At 42.6% G+C, this 17016-nt stretch overlaps 1 protein-coding gene across 1 annotated transcript; it reads right to left on the reverse strand.

Moving 5' to 3' along the window:
- Positions 1-406: 406 nt before the first annotated feature.
- LOC311224689 (pituitary tumor-transforming gene 1 protein-interacting protein-like) lies at positions 407-15294 on the reverse strand. Its single transcript, XM_084309774.1, has 7 exons — positions 15027-15294; positions 13808-13860; positions 8114-8222; positions 5172-5274; positions 3635-3700; positions 3150-3196; positions 407-2195 (listed from the first exon to the last, which is right to left on the reverse strand). The coding sequence occupies exons 1-7, from the start codon at positions 15112-15114 to the stop codon at positions 2155-2157; spliced, it is 507 nt and encodes a 168-aa protein (XP_084165900.1). The 5' UTR covers positions 15115-15294; the 3' UTR covers positions 407-2154.
- Positions 15295-17016: the final 1722 nt, after the last annotated feature.

Raw genomic sequence — 17016 nt, forward strand, 5'->3', positions numbered from 1 at the left:
GCTGCTTTGGATAAAGAAGTGCCCACATAAGTATGTTAAATCATAACAGCTATAAAATAGCCTATTTGGAATGTGTCTAGGTTTAGCCAGGTGTAACTGGGCTGTAATGGACCAGAGGGGGGCACTCCAACGCTGATGTCTGACAGAGCAGGATGGTTACTCATGGTCTCGTCACTAAATAGTGCACAGTGGCTGAGCCCTGCTGTGAACACTGAAGGAAGTCCCACTAAATAGTCTCACAGTATACACAACTCATATTTTGCAGATCTTTTCACCAGACCATTTGATGCTAGAGCAGTGAAGGTGAGTGCCATGTTGACGCACCATTTGCTCTGTACACGCTCCAGAACATGATGATTCATAGAAAAAATAAATAACGTAAAAAAAAGACACATTCCAGACATGGCAGAGTGAATTATTTAGTTTTTAATAAAACTACAACTTAACATATACAGACAGCAAAACTACAACTTATTACAGACAACAAAGTCTCTAGTGTTGCAGACAAAAAAAAACATTGGTTCCAAAACGTCATTAGGCCTATGTATCAATATAGTTTAGCTTCATCAAACCATCACTTCAATATCCAGGCAATCATCCTAATTGGTAACTGTGTGCAAATATGTACATTTCATTTTGACCTTATTAAAAGAGACCTCTTCAAGCCTAACTCCAAAACAACCCCACACCTCAATGGTTTTGGTAGAAGTAATTCTGATTGTTAACTGGAGTCTACAGTAGCAGCAAGTCAACAAAAACAGCTTTACATAAGATACCTTTGTATAAAGAGAAAAAGATGAAGTGAAGAAAATATCACAGAAAATACAAAAATATAATTTGTTTGCCAAAATCTTTCAAAAATACTAACGACTCGAGTTACCAGGGTTGTTGGGCAAACATTGTTTAAAAGGTGCACTACAGTTTTGTGAGAAGTGAATAATTTCTATGGTACATTTTCACAATTGAATAAATATACTGTCCTCTAGAAAGCGTCCTAAAAAGTTACTATTTCACTGCTGTCGTTTACAAAGGCAGGGCCTGCAATTTTGTTAACAAACATATTCTAGGCTTACATTTGGTTCACAGTGCCTAAAAATGATTTTGTTTTAATTTATGATAAAATAAGATAGAAGTAGTATTAGTCTTTTGCAGGCTCTGCAAACAAATCACTTTCCTCCGAAACTGCATAGTGCACCTTTAATTTAGCAGTCAACTCCAGAAGGAACCAATAAAACGAAACCTTGTCTATAAGATCTACAGCAAGCTATTCTGAAAGAACACTGACGCTACATCTCCCTGCTCCATCGTTCCATTTTAGCATCTTTGATCATTACAGCAGAAAAAATCCACATGTAGTACTCTCTATTTTACTAGGCTCTATTGACAAGCTTTGTATGCATTATATACAAAGCTCTATAATGAACCGCCTCAGATTCTGAGGGTTAAGTCAAAACATGTCCTAACTAATTATTGCAAGTTTGCGTTGTGTTTTTGAATGGATCAACAGAAAGCTGAACGGGTCTTGACAAAGACCAGTGGGGTGAAAACACAAGCTGCTGCTGAAACAGTATCAAATTACCCATTTCTCTCCAAAGTCTCCTTTCAAATCCTTTAGTCGATAAACACCCGGTGCTGCCATCACTGGGCGCTGATAAGATCAGTACCATGACCCGGTTAACAGTAATGTGTTTATTGTTGACCAGTGGTGGCAGCACCGAGTGTTTGTCAAGCTTTCCTAGAAAACCACAGAAGAAGGTGCCATTACCATTTTGAAGGAGACTTCTGAAAAAGACTGCGTGCACATCTTTTGAAGAGAGACTCCGGGGATGTGAAAGCACCTGCACGGACATGTCGTTGGACGTTGCATGGTTTCATCAGACTGTTCCTCAAGTGGGTTCCGCAGAGTCTCTCCTCCAAAAGAGGTGTGTGCTGTTTTTGGAGACAAAAGCAGTTTTGCCTACAAAACGTCATCGCTGTTGACAAACAGTAAAAGGGTCTATGAAGATGGTTCTTTGTTTGTTCTCAGGTCAACGACCATCCTCATAATCACAGGGTAGCTTTTCGTGTGTTGACATCCATGATGTGTAAGGTCAAAAGGTCAGGGGAAAAAGCAGGAGGTTCACAGGACGAAGGAATCCACCGGTGGTAGTTTTCTCATTTTGAAAACTTTGAATATGGGTTTGCTCCATGTAGACCTAGACATGAGGAAGACAATAAACAAAAGAGACTGTGAAATCAAGCTGCCTAGACACTGAAATCAAGTTGCCTAGACGGTGAAATCAAGTTGCCTAGATGCTGAAATCAAGTTGCCTAGACAGTGAAATCAAGTTGCCTAGACGCTGAAATCAAGTTGCCTAGATGCTGAAATCAAGTTGAATAGGCAGTGAAATCAAGTTGCCTAGACGCTGGAATCAAGTTGCCTAGACGCTGAAATCAAGTTGCCTAGACGCTGAAATCAAGTTGCCTTGACGCTGAAGTCAAGTGGCCTAGATGCTGAAGTCGGCCAGAAGTAATTTTGCACATCCAAGCGAGCCACATGTATAACCATGTCCCAATACAGAGTGAAATTAATTAAGGGGGAGTGGCTGTTCAGCTCTCCGATGCTCCTTCGAATATTGCTCCCTCGAATATTTAGGCAATCAAATAGCTTAAAGGTTAGGATTTGTGCGTTGCTGTCCCAGCAGCAAAGCAACCCTACCACCTCTTTGAGCGTCTCTTTCTGATAATATATATATAATATTATGTCAATTTATCATAGGGAAAGATTGGTGATTTGTGTGTGGGGGTAAAAAGCGAACAGCATGATGTCACACAAATGGCCCATACACAACACCGCACCACTCTGTGATGTCCGATTAGATCCCTAACCCTTCTAATGGAAGGTCTCAAAATGATGAGTGTTTAGTGGGTTTGAATCGGAATAGAGCGCTTCTGTAAATGGCTAAAGAGGATGACAAAGCTAAGCTTTTGTGTTGAGGAAGGAGGACAGGTATTTCATGTACATGTTTGTCATCCAAGACAATATTGTTTAGCTTCCTTGTTCCTTGAGCTCCTTGACTGGAAAAATGTGGTTTACTTAAACAAACAACATGCAGAAAAAACCCACCATGGGAGACAGAGAGACACTGACAGACATACAGATAGCTTACCATATTTCTGTCTGATATCGTCATGCCTCTGTTTCATTTCCGCTCTCCTATAAAAAGACAACAAAAAAAACATTCCCTTAAGTCATGACTAATGAATAATCTTAAGAGACTCTCAGACACTCCTGGAACTCCTGTGTAGGCCCCAAACCGGTTTGGGCTGGTAATGGTAATGTATACAGGTTTTCTTTTCTCCCTGTAAAGCTTTTGTGTTGCGAGTATGAGCTATGAAGGTAACAGATATGGAACAAGGCAAACAATGTAACAAGGGCACCTGATGTTCTGATAAAAATCACAAAGTCAGATATAGACACCAAGAAATGAAACACTGAAACACACACATAGACCCCAGACTCGAGCAGGAACTCAAAGGACTGATTGATTGATTGATTGAACCACACAGACATGCAAGCCTGAACCAATATTAAGCACTCAATGTCATGTTCATCTGTCTCTGAAGATGACATCATGAATGACATAGCACTCACCTTTCCTCCTTCTCTCCTCTCGTCTTCTGGGCTTTCTTCTTCATCCTGGCCTCAAACTTGCTGGATCTGACACACACACACACACATCAAAGTCAAGCTCCGTTTCCTCAGATGATTAAAAAGGTTTGAGCTGACCACCAGTATTTTAGCTAGTACAGTACAGTAGCCTTTCTGTGGCCATGTGCCAAAGCCAACACAACCTTATGTAGCCAGATCATATACACCTTATGGGCCTGGGCGCTATTTGCATTACGGATTATGATTATTATACACTTATTAAGCAGTTAGTCAGATAACTATAACTTGTTTATAATTAACATGTATTAGTAGCCTATGTAGTGATGCACGATATATCGGCCGCCGATATAATATCGGCCGATATGGCAGTTTTTTTACACATCGGTATCGGTCCGATATCAAGATGGGGCCGATATAAAAAAATTTAAATAAATGTATATACCTTAAATAGTTTCAAAATATCAGTCATTTCTGAAAATAAGTTACAAAAGGTAAAAAAAAATAAAAAATGCGTTTTGGAAAATAGCTCTTTATTTGATTATCATAAAAAAGTGTTTTCTATACAGAGATATCGACATCGGTAAATATCGGTATCGGCCAGAAAAGCAATATTAATATTGGTTATCGGTATCGGCCTCAATTTTCACATCGGTGCATCACTAAGCCTATGTATGACTTAAGTCACGTTCTTGGAAGTTTAGTTTTAGAGATTCAAACCCAAAACATGATAAGACAGATTCAGTGATTCACTGCTACATTAACCCGTCAACTCAATGGTCCCATACCTGGCACATGGAATGGTATTACTGAAAATGTTTCTGAAAATATAACTGAAAAGTGCTTTGCACACAAACCAAAACATAAATCCAATGGCTGATCACTAATGGAGCGTGTGAGATAGAGAATGAGAATGCACGTGTGTCCGAGAGAGAGCGAGAGATAAAGATGTGTCCAGAACACGCACAAAAATCACAGACCAAGACCATCACTGATAGCATCTTTGGACAGAGAAGCACTTGCTGTCCCCATAGGAGTCTTATGTAACCCAGCAGGGACTCAGTGCTAAGCTATACTTGTCATTGTGTTCCTGATTTTATATGGCCCATAGCCGTTTGAAAGTTACAGAATAGCCAGAGTAGTCTTGCCTGAAGCCTAGTAAGCCTAATATCTCCCTTAGCTTGAAGCCTAGTAAGCCTAATATCTCCCTTGGCCTGAAGCTTAGTAAACCCAATATCTCCTTTGACCTAAAGCCTAGTAAGCCTAATATCTCCTTTGGCCTGAAGCCTAGTAAACCTAATATCTCCTTTGGTCTGAAGCCTAGTAAACCCAATATCTCCCTTAGTCTGAAGCCTAGTAAGCCTAATATCGCCTTTGGCCAGGGAGGGATTCCCCTTTGGCTGACCGGTAGATGTTTGGTTTTCAATGGAGGGGATCCAGGTGGTCACCTTGCGATGCAGCTGTATTCGGTTCTGCATAACAAACTATCTTGCGCAACACGTTAGTTTACATGTACACTTACCCAAAGTTCTCACACTTGCAACAGCAGAACAGGCAAACCAGGAAGGCAATGATGAGGATTCCACCAACCACTGCCAGAGTGATGATCAGAATCTGAAAGTTCACTGTTGACAAGAGGACACGCAAGGAGCACATTATTCAAGGCTAGTGTTATCGGGAAGAGTGTCTGCACCAATCCAGCAGGACACCTTCCTGGTACATGTAACTAAATAAATATATATATATATATTTTGTATTCAATTTCAATCAGAATCTCTCATCATCTAATGTGACGTTCAGACTAGGCAAAAGTGGCCCAAATATGATTTTTCCGACTCAGAGTGAACAGCACAAAGGACATGGAATCTGATTGATTGAAAACTTTATTAACAGATTGCAGAATGGGTACAGTACAGCTCAATACATACAATTGTTAAGGGGATGCAGACCAGAGAGACTTTCGTCTCGTTTACATCAGGGTCCCCCATTTTCAATTCATCATAACATATATGACATACATGACATACAGATAGACAGTACTGCTACATCTATACATTTATGACATACCAGATTTGCAAATACAGTACTGTTTGTGATACGAAAAGAGTCCAGAAAAGAGAGTATATACATTTGACATAGAAACTACATTAGAGGAGGTTGGGTAGGTGGGGGGGGGGGGACTGTACATTGGAGGTGGTTGGGGGGGGGGGGGGGGGGGTTGGGTAGGAGGGGTGGGTGGGGGACACTGTACAAGCAAAACTGTACATTGGAATATTGACAAGACCATACTTGGTCATTTACTGTACATTGGAGGGGGTTGTGTTAGGACTAGAGCTGGGCCGTTAACGTGCTGCGTTAACGCTATACTAGTATCGCGCGATAATATAATTAACGCATTAATCTAAAAAAAAAAATAATAATAATAATAATGTTTTTTTTTTTTTTACCTTTATTTACCCAGGGTAGGTTCGCTGAGCACAGATGCTCTTTTTCAGGAACGCCCTGCTTCACATTCACACAGTTCCATTCACACCTGGGAGCTGCCCAGTACAACCACAGTTGACACCATTGGCCACTGAGCAGTTGATTCAAGCCATGTCACATAGTTCAAGTTTGAAATGATTCTTTCTGTTTTGCTCCTGAGAGTGTGCTAGATACTGTACTGTACTGGTAATAGTATTTATTTGTGTTAACTTCTGAATAAAACAACTTATTAAACACAAGTACATCTTATTGAACATTATTTTGATATTTCATTACCAATTATCATAGCAAAACAGCTTTTTCAAACAGTCTGTAATGCATTTTGGGAACGGGAGATGGGCTCATGGTGTAATGGGCCACCTGGCCTGAGAAACATAAGGAGGAAAGAAAAAGTAAGGACTTACTTCTGGTCATTATTTGGGTAGAACACACATATTTTGAATGCCTTCGGCAGTTTTTTTTTTTTTAGCCATTTTAATCTAGATTAAATCCAGGATTGCAGATCTAGATTAAAAAAATTAATCTATGCCCACCTCTAGTTAGGACATTTACAGGGGCCAGTTTCGAATTGCAGTGTTTTTGAAAGTGGGTAGTGATTCACATTCCTTTACAGCTTTGGGTAGGGCGTTCCACATTAACGTGGCATAATTGCGAAACGCGTTTAGTCCCTTGTTTGAGCCGAATCTGGGTTTAACATGATTTGTGGAGCTGATCTTTTCAATTCCGAGTTAGGCCACTTGGGTCCTAAATCAGATACAGGTCTGATTTTTTGCAATGTGGTCTGAACAGTCACATCAGAATTCATGCAACTTTAGGCGGCTAAGTGGCGCAGTGGGCAAGGCGCTCGCCACTAATGCAGGAGATGCTGGGTTCGAGCCCAGCTCTCGGCGTTGCTACCAGCTTGGCTGGTCGTTCATACTAATACAATTGGCAGTATTAGGGGGTGGGAAGCTGATGGGTGGGGATCGGACGTTGTGGACAGCGACTCCTACAGGTCGGTTGGTGCACCTGCGCAGCAGAATCAGGAAGCAACGAGGGCCGCGTGTGCCTCCCACGCAGAGCCTCGCCGCTGAGAGATCGTGCTGTTCAGGTGAAAAGATGCGACAGCTGCCTCCTCGTGTACCGGAGGGGACACGTGATGCAAGGCTTGGTCCACATTGCAGCCGACCTGTGGGAGGCATGGCCTAACAGCGTTCGAGACAGGGGAGGGTAGAATTGAACAATACGAAATTGGGATGGGAGGAAAATAGAAAATGGGAGAAAAAGTAGATAAAAAAAAAAGAATTCATGCAACTTTTTCGTCACTAGTCTAGATCGACATTAGTCACAATTCTGCACTGGCGGGAGTCACTCTGAATACAACGTACATACACCAACGCTGGTGGCCTCCATGTTTATCTCTGTAGGACAGCGTCTTGTGCGTATTGTTCTTTTGCGCAGTTCAGCACAGTGACCAGTTCACACACTGGAATGTGATATTGGCCACATTTAAAAATAAATAAAGCTGGCAACAAATCCAAATTGAATACTAAGGCTTCGGCTTGCAGTGTGAACGTAGACTGTGAAGACTAGCAGACTATGAGAACCAGGTGTAACGACATGTGTAGACTAGCAGACTGTGAGAACCACGTATACTGACTAAGCCTAAGGGATTGTCAAACTGTTGACACCATGAAAGTCTTGCAAATGTTGAAATAGCTGATGGATGCAAGTTAAAGTAGGATTATGAGGAAAGGTGTGTGTTTGTAGCAGTTATACTGGTGAGGACCCGAGAGCCCAAGATTCTTGTGAGGACATTTTGGGATGCAAGAACATTTTGAGTGATCCTACCAAGGGCAAAGCTAATTTTAGGGTTAATGGTTGAGGGCATGTATAGTGGTTATAGTTAAGTTAAGGGTAACTTAGGCAACGACTTAAGTCAATGTAATGTCCTCACAAGTAATAATGTGTGTGTGTGTGTGTGTGTGTGTGTGTGCTTACTCCAGCAGAGACCCCAGCGCGCATCATTCAGTGGACAGAGTTTATGAGGTGGCAGGATAGTCTTCGCTGGGTATGTTAGACACAGCTTAGTTTTAATACACCACAGGCACTGAAAAGATGCACAAAAATACACACAATCACCATCTGGACATATATAAAATAAAATACATATTGAGTGTAACTAAAAGACTCAAAAACACGCGTGTGCATGTTTACACATACATACACACTCATAGGGCCGATCCCATGGCCCTACCCCTCGTTTTGCACGTGGCCACGTAGTGTAGGGTGTCCCTATTGTTTTGTCGGTCTAGAGGTAGTGATCATCTAACCCTCCAAACGGAGTGTTGTCAGATGCTGACTCGAAACAGAGGGGTAGGAGGGAGAACGTAAAGGACTGATGATTCGGTTTTCCTTTGAGGAAATTATGCTGAACTGCGTACCGCTTTTTTTTCTATCTCACACCGCTCCAAAGATGATTACAACTATTTCCACTGCTCCAAATCAAGAAACATTTTCTGTTCAAGTATCTTTTGATGGCGGACACAATGGTTATGTCAATTTAATGATCAGATCAGCAGTAACGTTTCTCATTCCAGGTTTGTTCGAGAACCGGTGGTAACTTGTAACCGAGTTGCAGAGATATTGTGGAAAAGTGCAGAATTGTGTGGCATTTTCTCTCCAGAAAAGATCTTGGTTCTAGGGCTGACCTTCGAATTCTTTTTTGGAATTCGAAGCTTCGGGGCAGAGATTCGATTTTAATTTGAAGTTTCGAGATAAAAAATAAATAAAAATGTTGTAAGACTTGTACAGCACTTTGTTCAACTTTGTCAGTGCTGTAAAGTTTAAACCCTTTTAAATCTTAGACAAACTAAACACTTTGCTTTCATGAAATATTGTAAGCCGTCATTTGAGGCTTTATAAAAGCAGCACAATGAACACAAATCTATCAGTGCAGAGTCCGACCTCATCTTAAATAACAAACAGCATTGCTTGTTGTAATTAACAAAGAGAGGCAGAGTTGATTTAGCAAAAAATAAAATAAAATACATTTAATTTTTATATATTCAATTTTTTTTCCATATTCAAATCCCATGCCCATCGAACGAAGCTTCGAGGTATTTAAGAAAGCCCTACTCGGTTCCACTACATTTCAGTTCAAAAATCTTTTATTCTCTTTTTTAAATTGTAGGCACACAATTAACATAATCTCAAAATAAGCTGTAAATAAAGTGTTGTGTTTCATACATACAATAAATACGCAGGTCTATCATTATTATATGCAACTACACTAGAAATCAAATAAGCCGGGGGGGGGGGGGGGGGGGGTCAGGTGGCGTAGCGGAGATTGCGTTCGTCACCAACACCGGAGATGCTGGATTCGCCTGTTCGAATCCAGCTCCCGGCGTTGCTATCAGCTTGGCTGGCCGCTCTCACTAATACAATTGGCAGTATTAGAGGGTGGGAGAAGCTGAAGGGTGGGTCCTGAGCGTTGTGGACAGCGCCCCCTACAGTTCGGTCTGGGCGCCTGCTCAGCAAGGGTAGGAACTAGGGAGAGATAGTGCGGCCTCCCACACGCTACACTCTCCCCGTGCGAACCTGCGCGGCCAGGCTGGCCTGCCGGCAGGCTGCACATGCGTCGGAGGAAAGCATGTGACAGTCTCCGGTCTCTCGGACCAACAGTAGGGGAAAGTACGCAACAACCAGGATGGGTGGGATGGGAGAAAAATCGGGAAAAAGAGGGGAAGAAAGATAATAAAAAAATTATAAAAATCAAATAAGCCGATATGTACTCGTACCACTACAGAAATATGTTAGTTCTTTGAGTGACACCTTCTCTGCTCTCCCCACAGAGATGGCAACCTCCACCCTCCTCTCAGCCCTTGCAACCTCCTTCGACAAGCTCTGTCCCCTCATTGAGAAACCTGCCCGCCGTTCCCCACCCAGTCCATGGCTGACAGATGCAGTGAGAGAACAAAGACAGGTCCTGAGAGCGGCTGAGAGGAAGTATAGAAAGTCACGCCTCACTCCTGACATCAACACATATGACAACCTCTTGTTAACATTCTCCAAAACATTACTAATGTCAAAGCTTCTTTCTTTCACCATAGGATCAAGGCCTCTGCCAAGAACCTTCGCAAACTGCATGCTACCATGTGCTCCCTCCTCACTCCCCCCCCCCCCCCCCTCCTCCCTCATCTTTCTCTGCCGAAGACTTCTTCTTTCTTTGAGGAAAAATTTGAGAACATCCACAGCTCCTTCTCCCAACCCCCACCCATTCCAAATACTGAATCGAGAACCTCATCCTTCACTCCGTCATCTTTCTCTCCCATTACAGAAGCCGAGACCCTGACACTGGTAACGTGGACCAGCTACCCTCCCCACTCCTCCAGACCATAGCACCAAACATCCTCCCATTCCTAACTGCAACCATCAACTCCTCACTCAACTCGGGGGTGGTCCCCACCTCCCTAAAACAAGTCACGCCGCTCATTAAAAAAACAACCCTGAACCCCACCGTCATAGGCAACTATCGTCCTGTCTCTCTTCTCTCCTTCCTTTCTAAAACACTTGGAACGTGCTGTATCCAACCAACTTACTGCTTATCTCTTACAGAATGACCTCCTAGACCCTAATCAGTCTGGCTTCCGGACTGGCCACTCCACAGAAACGGCCCTCATTGCGGTCACAGAGGCACTTCACTTAGCAAAAGCTAAAGGCCTCTCCTGTCCTGATTCTCCTAGATCTATCTGCAGCCTTCGACACAGTCAACCATCAGATCCTCCTCGCAGCCCTTCCTTGCAGGAATGAAGAGTGGCTGGCTCTGCACTGACATGGCTGACATCATACCTCAATGACTGCTCCTACCAAGTGTCATGGAGAGGGACCCTGTCGGCCACCCGCCCCCTGCCGACGGGTGTCCCCCAGGGCTCGGTCCTAGGACCCCTTCTCTTCTCCCTCTACACTAAATCACTGGGTAACATTATCACATCTCATGGCTTCTTGTATCATTGTTATGCCGTTGATACTCAACTCTTCCTCTCCTTCCCTCCCTCAGATATCCACGTCTCTGAGCGGATCTCGGCCTGTCTGTCCGACATCTCCGCCTGGATGACGACCAACCACCTCAAACTGAACCTAAGCAAAACAGAATTGCTCCACCTGCCGGCCAAATCCTCCCCCCTGACCGACCTCTCCATCACAGTCGAGAATGCAGCTGTGACCGCTAGGGATGGGTACAGAATTCTGTACTTTTGAGGTACCGAACCGAAACACGTCGGTACTACCGAGTATCGAATCAAGTGAGATACAGAGAGAAAAAAAAAAAATATTACCCAGCGATCCTAACAGAAAATATATACATATGATGGGGATGAGAGTAGACTGTACATTAGGAGGGGGTGGGTGGGCGGGAGAAAATATATACATACGGTGGGGAGGAGACTGTCTATTAGGATGGGGTGGGGGGTATGGACATTTACGGTGGCCAGTTTTGAATTGCAGCCTCCCGTAGGTGCTTTTTAATAGCGGTTTTGAATGTGGGTAGGGATTCACATTTTTTACGGCTGTGGGTAGGGCGTTCCACATTGTTGTGGCATAATTGCGAAATGTGTTTAGTCCCTTGTTTGTGCCGAATCTGGGTTGCACATGATTTGTGGAACTCCCTCTGGTGTTGTGGGCGTAGTTTTCACCGTTGGGAAGTATTTCGACATGTACATGGGTACCCGAGTGGTGTAATGTATCTTGTAGACCAGGCCCATTGCAAGTTGCTGTACTCTGTCGTCTACTCTAAGCCATCCTAGGTAGTCAAAGTGGGCAGGGGTGAGGTGGGTTCTAGGAGTAAGGTCAAGTAGTAGTCTGACCAGTTTGTTTTGTGATGTTTGTAATCTTGTTTTTAGCGCCTCAGGTGCTTTGGTACCATGAGGTGCAAGCATAGTCGTAGTACCCTTGAATGAGTGCTCCTGCCAGAGTCTTCAGGGTATTCTTGTTTACCAGAGAGGAGATCCGGTACAAGAATCTAGTTCGTTGGTTGACTTTTTTGATTACATTGGATGCCATTTTGTCACACACACAGATCAGTTAGCCAACGGCGCTTTTCCACTGCATGGTACCGGCTCAACTCGACTATACTCACTTTTGGTACCAGGTACTTCGTTTTCCACTGCAGAGTAGAACTTCAACTGCCACCCCTTCAGATAGTACCCTTCAACTAGCCACACCCCCAACTAATTTAATTTGTCATCCCAACTGCTTCTTCTGGTCTATGCAGATTTTTGGCACTTCATTAATGCCATAGTCAGTGAACCTCATATCGTCATTGATATGACATTAAAACTATTTCCCCAGTGAATCCCAGCATCAATATTGTGCTGTCAGAAAAGGCTTGTGTTGAATAGTGTAGTGAGTCTGGCCAGAGCAGCCATCTTATTTAGCCAAATAGTGAACATTGGAAATACAGATAAGTACAACCCTGTTTAGCTTACACAATAGTGTTGTAAGCCTGACTTTACAGAGTGAAACTTTCACACAACTTTAGTTGCTTGAAACTTAGTTGCATTTGAGTTGCATAGTGTAAAGCTCTCTGCAACGCACTTTGAAACTACTTTGAAACTGAGCTGCAACAGTTGCAAACATCTCAACTTTGTGAAACTAGTCAAACTGTCATGCGACAGCCAATCAAAACATCCATAACGTGCCAGGTGATGATGTCAAACTAATGACTGTTGATATCTTTTCCTGACAATAATAATGCACCGTCACAACATTACAGCGTAACCCAGAGGGTTGGAAACCCTAACAATGAGAGTTGTAGTCAAACATACTGTCAGATCATATTCACCGTTTGTCAACCATAGGCAATGTTATTTACAGAAACGCTTGCTAGCATAAAGTTGTGTTGCGTTACAAGTGATTATTCTCTCTGACCAATCAGTGCCACTTTTTGGTATCGCCTCAGCTCGCTTAGAACGATACCAAAAAAGGTACCAGATGCCAGGTACTCCCCACAACTCCCAAAGGAAAACCAAAAAGGCGTATAGTCGAGTCAAGCCAGCAGCTTTTTTTCCTAGCCGCATTTCTGGCAGACGCTCTCTGATTGGCCACTGACTGACGCTCTCTGATTGCCCACTGACATGTTTGCCCAATCACGTGACAAGCTGTGTCTTTGCCCATTTCCGCGTCGAACAGCCTGCAAACTACCTGCCGTTCTATCGCCATGCTCTAAGACAAACTCTAACCATAACCAACTTCGAAAGAGTGCCTAAGCTTAACCGTCGAAAGAACTTGCCATCACGCTCTAAGACAAACTCTAACCTTAACCAACTTCGAAAGAGTGCCTAAGCTTAACCAGTGTAGAAACAGGCGTCGGCCAATCAGAGAGCGTCTTGCCAGAAATGCGGCTAGGAAAAAAAATAACGCAAGCCAGCACCATGCATAATACTCCCCTAACCAGTCTAACAGGTGTGGGGGGAGGAGCCACTGGGAATACCTGCTACACCTGCAACGCCTCACGCACACACACAGCATTTGATGAAGGAATTCACAGTGACTACTTAACCTCGTTCCCAGCAGTGACTACTAGGAGCAGATTGTGACACACGGAAATAGATCATGTGTCTGTACCACTCCCTGTTCTCTAAATTAACACAGTCAAGCAGAAGTAAATCTGCTATATCCCAGCACTGTTCTACTCACCTTGACATCATTCAGGCACGCATCACAGTTTGTTGCATTCTTGGATTCACACACTGAGGGAACAGAGGGAGTGTGAGACACAAAATACAGCAAATACAATTAAAATCATGTATTCACTTGTTGTCTACTGTTAGTGCTTGTACTAAGAGCTGAGTCAATCAACTAGAGAATAAAAACACATCTTCATTATATATATATATATATATATATATATATATATATATATATATATATAGCGGAGTCAATCAACTACACATATTTGTGTGTGGTGGGCCTACCTATTTAGATCCCTGATCAGGCCTTTAAATGTGTGTTCTACATTGTGTCAGTTATGTGATACAAAGACGCTAACTCGGCCGAAACAACACAACCAGGGAGAGGTGTAGTTGAAAAAAGTATTTTGTTGGGCAGATTAAATGAAGCCTGCAGGCCTCACGGGGTGTCTTTACACACAACAAGAGCTAAGCCTCCTGGGACATTCACCATGGAAACATACCATCTATTCTAGGCCACCATAAACAGAATCTAGAGCACAGAACAATAATCATAATTATCAACACCATCTACCTGTACAGGTAGGTAATCATTAGATAGATATCACTGGGGTTTGTTCTAAAACGGAGGTCTCAAGTCTCAACTCATGGAGAACATTTTCTGTGGGTTGAGTTTATTGTTTGTTGATCAGTGTTTTACACTCAAACAAGGGCCTGTGGTGTTGTGAGGGGGAACTAAAAACAGCCCCCATTGTTCCTGGCCTTCTTGGAAGTATGTGTTACACACAGATCTGTGTAGATCAGAAAGCCAACCCCCTTTAGAATGAAACAAAGTTATCGGATACATTTTTAGTTTCAGGCGCAAGTAAAGCAGAGACTCCACACTGGCCTGCCTATTTTGTGATATATATATGGTGGTATTATACATGAGACAGATATATACACCATCTCTGAATCCAGAGAAGGTTCAACATAGTCAAAAACGACTTCTCCTGGGGGAAATTAAATACTCCCAAAACTGCCATAAGGAATGTGGGCTACTGTGTGGGCCTGTTAATCCACATTATGTTATATTATACCAATCAGGAATGTGTGCCATCTTGTTACCAAGTGAAAACATCATAGGAGCAATCTAATTTATTAGTCCAATGAAAACCAGGCTAATTGTACTTTTTAAATGTATCGACTGAAAAGTCAACGCGTCACTTATCTCGCCAAAAGCCTACCGTTGTCAGGTGCGGAAGTTTGGGACAGTACGGCCGTCAAACCAAAGCATAAGAGAGCCAGCGGGATACAACTCCGTAAATCCATCATTTAGTTGTGACCTGAGGAAGTTCTATGCACGGTGTAAGAAAAAATAATAATAAATGTTTTGACTGGTTCAGTCGCCAACTCTCGTCCAGGAACCAAACGTAACCACCAATCGTTTCTGCAATCTGAGCTCTCGCTCCTTTACGCACGAACACTAGTGGCTTGTGGGCAGGAAGACGCTTTTGTTCGATGCTTGTGTTTGCGTGTGAGTGAGGGTGAGAGAGCCTCTCTCTGTGCGTGACGTGTGTGTGTGTCTGCGTGCGTGTGTGTGTGTGTGTGAGAGAGAGAGAGAGCGTCCGCGTGTGTGTTTGCGTGCGTGGTGTTTGTGGCAAAAGTAAAAAATAAAGGACAATTTCCAATAATTTATTAAAGCATCATTTTGTAAAGCCAGTTACAAATAAAAAAAGAACAACAAACATTTCTCTCTCTTTCTCTCTGTTTTTTTTTCTTTTTTTAACAAGCACAATGTTTTACTATGTAATGATGATAAATAAGAAGCATAACATAAGATAAAAGATAGGCCCCACTCTGGCCGCCTGCGGCTGAAAAAGGACCCATGTGTATAAATTGCCCCTAGACACACGCCTGGAATCAGATTATTAAAACGTCTAACTTTATCTAACGCCTGATCACAGATCAGTATCTAAGGGCAAGTTCCTCCTACTCAGTGTAATATCAGTGACATACAAAACAGAAATAGAATGAGATGAACAGACACAGTTCCAATTTCCACATGATTATGGCTCACAGATTAACCAGATTTCGCTTTCCAAATATTCTCCACTCAATTGAAGCCACTGGTAAACTAGTAATGCTAAAACTGGACCGTCCAGTTCTACTCATCCTAATTCTATAGGCAGGATCCCAGGGGGGCAGTGTGTCTGTGGTGCTCCAGATAGACGACAACCTACATGTTGCTCCAGAATCAATCAACCTAGATTGGTTAAACATCATCTCAAACCTCTGTCACGCAAACAAGGACAACACCTTGTTACCAACAGAGCTAGAAATAAAATTCTACTGCCAATGAGAACTAGTTTGTGCTGGAATCCCGGATTTAGATTTAACGTTAGTAACTACCTAAATCATGTGACTAACCCACTACATCTTTAGCTTAATATGTTGTTTATAGTGTCTATTTTCTAAAGTCTAGGCCTTATGGAGCTGTCAGTCACACTCTTCAGAGATATGTTGTTGTCTACCTGTAAGAGCCACAGTATCAGGTGATTGTGACATGATAACATTAACTTCTCTTCTCTTCACTCTCTGTCCTAATCACACATACAGTACCCAGCAGAGCAGTGACTGTGAGCATTCCCAATACATCAATTCACATTTCTCACACAATTGCTGTTTCCATCATTTTACAGTGTCTAACCCGCACCTCTCACACGGAGAGCGAAACCTTTCCAAACTACTCTTTTGCGATGCATTATCCCCCCTCAATACCCTATCTGCGATACATACAATATTAAATAAATACCCCCCCCACATCCCTCCCTCTATTCCCATAACCATTCTCTTTTCACTCACTATTACAACATCATTCTCGTAAAGGTTGGTCAACTCTTATAATTTCACGTGAACTCAATCATCTTACTTCTCCTTTTTTCCCATTCTCATTTCACTTATTTTCACGTCCCCCGTTACACCATTAATACGCACAGTCACAGCAGCATTCCAAACACATCACTTAAGGATGGGAGACAGTGGCAGACATACAGTTATAGTAGTAGTAGTAGTAGTAGTAGTAGTAGTAGTAGTAGTAGTAGTAGTAGTATGAGTAGTATGAGTAGTAGTAGTAGTAGTAGTAGTAGCAGTAATAACAGTCACATGTTCAAAACAGGTTAAAATCACACACAAACTGGAGTCATTCTTCTTGGTCATTCTGGAGTCATTATTGGT

Source organism: Notolepis coatsorum (assembly GCF_963971535.1).
Source record: "Notolepis coatsorum genome assembly, chromosome: 3".
In the NCBI taxonomy this organism is placed as follows: Eukaryota; Metazoa; Chordata; class Actinopteri; order Aulopiformes; family Paralepididae; genus Notolepis; species Notolepis coatsorum.